The following is a 7,946-nucleotide window of genomic DNA, read 5'->3' as shown; positions in this document are numbered from 1 at the left end:
TTGTTATGGTGATTACAACATCGGTCAAATCTACCAAACCTGTACAGAGATTCATTAGTGAAAATCACAAATAAAATATAAAGTTGTTTTCTTAAAAAAATATTTGATAACTGTCTGGACATTATAAAGATTTCGCATGTGAAATTTGAAAATTTTCTGATGCTTAAGATTATTTTTAATCTTAAAATGAAAATTAGTTTGCATGTTAAATAGGCAACATGGAAAAAAGAAAAAAAGGCATGAGAAAAACATTGCTTTAAAACCCTAAGATTTAGTAGAAAAAATTGATATTTTGTATATGGAAGCATTGTAATGTTTACTGATAATCTGCCAAATTTGGTTAACGTATGCTTACTAATTTAAAAGTTATAGCATGAAAACTATAACAAGCACAAAAGGGTTATGAGGTTGGTACCAGTACTTGAAAGTCAGATTAATACATACCATTATCATAACTTGTAAATGAAGGAATACACAGGATACCACTGAAATGTCAGGTAAAATTTAACTAAGATTATTAATAGAACTTTAAGATAAAATTGTCAACAACCCTTTGCAGCAACACTTGTACATCACAAGTTGAAAATGTATTTTTTTGTGTTAGAATTTGAAGTAAAATATTTATTAAAGGCTATAAGCTGTAAATGTATTTTACATATATCATCTAACTATAAATATTATATAACATAACAGTATGAATCTAACCTACACTACATCTTATTCTTAATTTATGATATAGTAACATATTTACAGTCCACATTACATCCTTAATATACTTAAAAGAATATACTTGTTCAATCTGTATATATATATATCCGTGTCAGTGTAAATTACTTGTACCTGATGATGACAAAATCTTGTCGAAACGTTGTACATTTGCGGTTATGTTAAACTTATATTAAAGTTTTTCTTCATTACCCATTCAAGCTGTATCCAGCCATTATTAGTCTCAAAGTGGGTTCCTCGTCATCGAATTTGAATACTTAAAAGAAGTTTTGGGGGGGGGGGAGAGGGAGGGGGATATGATGAGCTTCAACCATCTTTATTGATAATGTGTTTGAGTTTTTCCAAATGTGGATGAAACTTGTTTTATTGTCATAAATGAACCTCAATGTAATATGTATAGTCATTAATACCTTTTGAAAAGAGTATGTGTACTAGTATACCTGTGGGCTATATATGGCCCACATTTACAGGGCTGCTATAATGTAAGTTTAATGCTTAAACTATTATGTTGCAATTTGTCACTATAATGCAAATTTAATTTCCTTAACCAAATTATGAATGGTAATTAGTAGGCTTACTTAGTTAATGTAAATCAATGCCAAATATGTGATCTGCTTTTTTTGGCAAAATACCCGAGTTCCAGGGTTAAGTGAAAAGTTTTCATTTACAAACCTTGGGGCTGGTATAATTCATTTGGCACCATTTAGAAGTCAGAGTGACCAGCAGTTTAGGAGGAATTACATACACAGACACTGAATCTTATTATATTAATTATATACACTGCAACTTGAAAACCTTCCCAAGCAAGATCATTGCCATTTTGGTTATCAGCAAATTCCTATTGTTGCTAAAAGTGTGTGATATTATGTTAAGTGCACTGAATGGTATATTTATTTATATTCTCACAGGAAGAGTTTAGTGAAGAAGAAAGTATTCCCTCTTCTCCAGTGAAATCTCAGCCTGTAGGAAGTGAGAACACTTCTATTCCAGTGCCAGATCCTGAAACTGATTGGAGCTTCTCAGAAAAAACAACTCTTCGTTCTTCTCAGCACTCAACATACAGGACTGAACAAAATTCATCTATACAGGCTACAACTACAGGCTTTCCTGATCATTCAAAGGAAGTTCATCCTCCTTTGAACTTCAATTCATGACCACTAAAAAACTAGACTTGTACATACCTAGTATTCAGTGGTCATTCATATTTCTTTTATTATCTATTTTTGAACTTGTAAGGTCATTATCAGGATCTAGTCAATTTTTAGTTGATTTTACTTTACACCTATTTAAAATGTGTATATTTAGGAACAGTTTATTAGTTTTTTACATTTAGGAAATATATTAGCTTTAATCGTAAATGTGTGTATGTGTGTTTTTATATATATATATATATATATATATAACACACACACACACACACACACACACACACACACACACACACATCTCAAAAATAAATAGACAACATGATGTTTTTCAATAGTCATTTATCTCACATTATCAACTTGATAAAAATGTTTACAAATGTGCATCAGTACTTAGTCGATTTGCCACTAGCATTTTTCAGTGCTTTGACTCATTCTGGCATGGAATCGACGAGTTCTGTAATTTTCTCCTGTATGATCTTGACCCAGGCTGCACACAAAACATCAAGTAGCTCTCCACAGGATGCTGGTTTTCTGAAACTTCTTCTCACTGCTCGAGCAGGTATGGCCCAGACATGCTCGATGGGGTTCATATCAGGTGACTGACTTGGCCATGGGAGCCGTAGGATGCCTTTCTTGATTAAATGACTATTGAATAAAACATCATGGTGTCTATTTACTTTTGAGATGTCTCTGTATATATGTTTATTTACACAAACACATATATGAGTGTAAATGTAGTCATAATTTGTATAGCTGTTTTTAAAAACTAATAATTTTTTCAAAGAACAATTAAGGCTTGAACTGTGTTAAAACTTTATCTTAGTATTGCTTTATTCAGGTGGCAGAAAAAAAATTATTCAGCTAGTTTATGTAAGTAAATTTATTTTAAAGTTAAGTTTTATTATGATTGTTGGTTCTTTATTCTTTTTCCAATTTTGATAGCAACAAAGTCAGTCATACAGAGAAAAATATAATTCAGATGTTGTCAAATCACTATGTAATACAATAACATTATGAAGTTGGTTAAAGTTATGTGCTAAAATCATTTTGTAATAATTTTGAAATATGTGGTGATATTCCTAATAAATTATGCTTACAATATGTTAGAATTTAAGAAATGTGATTACACAAAGAGAGATGAAAACATTGAAGTGGTAAATTTTATATATCATTTCAGATCATTAAGCCGAAATCTGCTTATACTAAATAAACCAAAGCTTAAAAAGAAAATACAAACTTCAATAAGACTAATGAATGTTTAGCATTGTTTCCATGAAATCCTAGAAGGTGACCTACTCAACAGGAAGGCATCATGAAAGCATGTCTTTTATTTTAATTTTGCTTTTTTTAATTATTAGACAGTTTTTATTGGCTGTATAGAAAAGCTGTCAGAAGGAAATAATCAAATAAGAGCAATAAACCTAACAGGAATATGTCATGTTGTAAAGTGGACTGTCCTAGGTCTGTAATTCTGCTATATAAAATTAAAGGAATGCCATTCCTTTTCTGATATACAATGTTTTGTGTGAAAATATAACTAACTTGTTTCTTGCCTCGTTTGAAATATGAGAATGTTAATATTAATTTAGTGGAATCCTGAAAAGGTAAACAAAATTAAGCTGTAAATATTGTAAACAAACAGCAGGTAATCATGCAAAATACCAGTTACACTCAGCTTGAATTACATGACTTCTTGACAGTTTAAAATCTCCTGTTCATTGTATTGTTGCACACTTGTCACAAGAAGCCACTACAGTTCTCTCTGTGAGTGAGAACTTTATTATATTTTGAAAATCAGTGAAATAAGGTAGTTTTTTGATGTTTTTGTAAAACAGTAACAAAGTTTTTAAAGTCTCTCTGATTCCTTTTTCATCACTAACCAATAGTAAGTAATAAATAAGTTACTTTCTTTCAGTGTACACTCAAATAGATTTTGATACAGTTAATCTGAACAATCGGAGTTCAGTAGTTTCTTTTTTCACCTTACATGCTTTGCTTTTGCTTTATTATTTATTGATAATGTAAAACACTATTTAGTAAAATAATGTATAAATAAGATATCAAAATAATGCTAGTCCCTCTTACGTAAGAGAAGCTAAAAGCCCAGTTAACTATAATTTCACAAACTTATTCTAGCACCCTCAACTTTTTTTTTAATTCCATCCAAACCCTTTTCAAAGCATACAAGTTGAACTAGTAGCATATTTGTAGGTTGATTTATCATAAGAACATTAAATTTTTCTTGATTAAGCTTGACTGTAACTTCATTTTCACAATTATGAGATTTTGACCTACTCTCACATAATCAGTGACTTTTATGAATAAAAAAAGATTAATTTTAGTGTTGTTTTTTAAATCCTGTTTTGTTGTATTTTGTACTTTCACTGCAGTATGGTAGAATTATAGGGAAGCAGAGACATTATTTTCTTAGACTATATAGTTAGCAAAGAAAACTTAATTATTTAAATGAGTGGTTTCTCTCTCTCTCTCTTTCTGGAAAAAACAGTGTTGATGAGGAAATATTCTGTTTAAATTTTTTGCATTTTTAAATAATGAAATATTTGAATGGAAATGCTGTTTTGACTATAAACACTTCAGTCGGCAAACGTCTGACAGTACAGTGATATATTTAACTTAAACATTCAGCTGGATGCTGAAATTAATTAGCTTTTATTTATATGGAAACCCATTCATCAAAAGTTTTTCAGTGTATATTTTATATAGCTCATGTTTGAAATGTTTTTTGGTTGAGTTGTATTTTACTTTAATTAATGTGATTAATAACCTTACTAGGTTGACTCAGAATAGTGTTAACAGAATTGAAGGTTTGTATTGTGCGAGTTAAGCTACCAGTTTATGTACGTATAGTGTTGATGTACATAGAATTTTTAGTTATTTAATATTTTGTTTTTGAACAGAAATTGTTTAACTGGTATTTTGTGAGTACTAAACCATACTGAAAAAATAAAAAATATTTCAGAAAAACTGTTTGATTTTATTGTATGTGACAGTCATAAGAATTGAATCTTTTAAATTCTCCTTCTTGTGCATGTGAATAAGTATCCAGTTTTAACAAGATGAGAATATAATTTGCACAAAAAGTATACAGTATCTGTTCATGTATATTTTGTAAAGTTTACTTTAAAAATTTAATTTCAGATGTTAGAATAGAAATCATGAATATGTATATATGTGTGTTTGTATAAATATGACTGATCTCTATTATAAAAATATAGCCCATCAGAAAAGTTGGCTAAGTATAGTATTAGTGTTCAAGAAGTTTTAGCTGTTGTTGTTATTGGATGTGTTTTAAAACAGTTCTGCTTATGAATGATATACAAATGTAACCTATCAAAGCAGATTTTCTGTTAATGATGTAAAATATTAAGATTATGTTGATAGATGAAATTTATGACAATGTTTTGGTTCTATTTATATGTGCAGAATTCTGTTTATATTATTTTTATTTTTAAATGAAAAACCATTCCTTTTATGAGTTGTTAATTTTTATAAAGTTATTAGTTTTGTATGATTCTTTGATATACATATATATGTGGAAAAAATATACTAATACTACTACTAGAAATGCTTTAAAAGTACAGATACAATTATCAGGGTTACTGTTCACAAAAGCCCTTATCTACTACTTTACTAAGCTTACTTGATGTATAGTTCTAGTTAATATAAAGCTATGAGCTAGATATGAGCTCTAAATAAATTTTTTATATATTTTGTTTTAGTTAAATGGTAGATTTTTTCTCTAATGAAAGTTACTTCAAAATTCATTGGTATGTATAAAGACCTTTTAGACCTTGCTGTGACAAAATAAAATTTTTGAATATCTAAACATTTATTGAGCAGACTTGAGAGTTTTAATAGTACAAGATTTATCTTTTTTCTGTCCATTTTCAAAAGATGAAGTTTGAACTGATTCTTGCTAGAAACTCGTGTGTAAAGTGTATCCATGCTCATACAAAACTACATGAATAGACAGTTGTCACTTTAACTGTAAGAAATGCTTTCCTCTTGCTTATTCACAATTTTGTATGTTTCTCTAATGACTATGTGCATTCTTCTTTTGTTATTATTGTTAAAAGGCCACATGAAATTAGAAACATGTTTAAGCACACTTCTTTTATTAACTGCTGTTAATGCATTTTTTAAAACTTGATAATTAGTATTTTATTAACTAGAAAGAACTACAGAAATCTTAATGTGAGAGGGTAATTAGGAATTTCATTTTAAAGAGCCTGGAAGTCATGTAAATTTGAAATTGTGTCCTAACAGATGTTTTCTCTTAGGCTTTAGTGCAGTCTCTGAGTTAATAGAACTTTGCTTGTGAAAACCTTGTTTTTTTCCTGAGGTATTAGAAATGTAGCTCAATATAACCATCCTTTGAGACAGTCATTACCCTTCTCAAATTTACACATTAGCTTCTATATAGACATAAATTTAATGTGTTTTTGTGTTATGTATTGTACTAAATACTAAAATAAAGTATAAATGTCATTGTACAGAACTAGTGTGATTTTTTTACTGTTTTTATGGGTCAAACGCACAAATTTCAAACAACAATGCTAGTTTCTTTTTTAATTAAGAAAATTGCTGATTTGAAGTATGTAGAATTTGAGGTTTTACATTTTCTGGTTAAATATGTTTTGATTAGTCAATGTTAATTGTGTCTTCTAAAAGTTAGCGTGAATGAATGAATATATATATATAAAACTTTCTAAATGTTGAATGTAGTGGTTAGCTTGGTGGACTGTGAATCCAAAGGTCTGTGATTCATGTTTGTTGCTGTAAAGTCACTCTGTGTGTTTGGGTTGTGGGTGTGTTATGAGTGATCATCAAATTATATATTGAATTATAATAACCCAAGAACTGGTGGTGTATGTGCCATTGACTAGTTGCCTTATCTCTAGTATATCAGCGATTGCTAGCAGAAGTAGACCTTATGTATACATCCTTACACAAAAACCAAAATGTCCAACCAAGGAAGTTGATATTCAGTCATATTAGGGATATAATACAGAAAACCATATCACGGTATCCATTTAAGGTTCAAAGTGAAAGCTCGGAAAAATATCCTAAATAGACCTAAGGCCCTGAAGACAGAGAAGAAACACAAAAGATAGTTTAAAATGTTTTTACAGAATAAGTATCATTGGCTTAATAAGAAATATCTCGAGAAGATAACAGATAATGCATGATATAGTCAGGCTTTGAAATTACATCCCACACCAATCACAATCAATCTCCTCATTAAAAAAAATGTGAAAGTTGTGGTTACAAACAAGAAAAGTTCAATCCAAAAAGCTCTTGCAATAAGTGATTTGTGACTCTTTTCATTCAAATTTAATCCAGCTATTATAGAACTACTACCATCATTGCTGTGTTTAAGCATTGGTGTCCCCCCTCCCCCCCACTTACCTTTGGTTTTAAGAAAATACCATAAAGTTTGATAAACTAAATTTATCAGTGATAAGGAAATAATTAAAGTATATTGTATATATTTACAAAATTGGTTCATTATTATTTTGTTATAAACTTAATATTTTATTTCTTATTATTATACTTGCAACATGTGGTAGGTCCAAGGTAACTGCAACTTTTGTCCATTGGATAAAATGGTCCTGATTACCATCTACCTTTTGTGTATTCTAAAAAAAGTATTAACAATAAAAAAAAAAGACTTCAACATTATTTCAACTAATAATGAAAAGACAAATAGTTGTTTAAGTTATTTGGATTACTTTCTAATGGTAAGACCTAGTGTTAGCATGCCATACTAGTGTTTGAAGATTGATTCAAGATGTAGTGTCACCAAACTAACTGCACTTTCATTTCTGTAGATATTATAGGAGTGACAGTCAGTCCATCTGTTTAGTTAAGAGTAGCTGCTACAGAAGGAGGGTGCATTCTCTCTGGCCAGTATTTCAAAATTAGTAATGGCTCTGCCTGAACCATAGGGATTTGTAACTTTGCTTATTGAGTGCATAGGATTTTTGTATTCTCATATTCACTGATTAGCATTTGAATTGATAAGGTTAGAGCCACATATTGACTGGAGAT

At 29.7% G+C, this 7,946-nt stretch overlaps 1 protein-coding gene across 1 annotated transcript in view; it reads left to right on the top strand.

Annotated features, from left to right (window-relative positions):
• Positions 1-6,390, top strand: part of LOC106473537 (dnaJ homolog subfamily C member 5-like) — a 33,499-nt gene extending 27,109 nt beyond the window's left edge. Inside the window, exon 7 of the mRNA XM_022401955.1 lies at positions 1,635-6,390. Coding sequence (XP_022257663.1) covers positions 1,635-1,880 — 246 coding nt within the window. The 3' untranslated portion in view covers positions 1,881-6,390. The remainder of the gene's footprint in view (positions 1-1,634) is intronic.
• The last annotated feature ends 1,556 nt before the right edge of the window (positions 6,391-7,946 follow it).

This window comes from Limulus polyphemus, unplaced genomic scaffold (assembly GCF_000517525.1).
Source record: "Limulus polyphemus unplaced genomic scaffold, Limulus_polyphemus-2.1.2 Scaffold6258, whole genome shotgun sequence".
Taxonomy (NCBI): Eukaryota; Metazoa; Arthropoda; class Merostomata; order Xiphosura; family Limulidae; genus Limulus; species Limulus polyphemus.
Note: the sequence above shows the minus strand (reverse complement) of the source record. Positions and strands in the feature narration are given on the sequence as shown.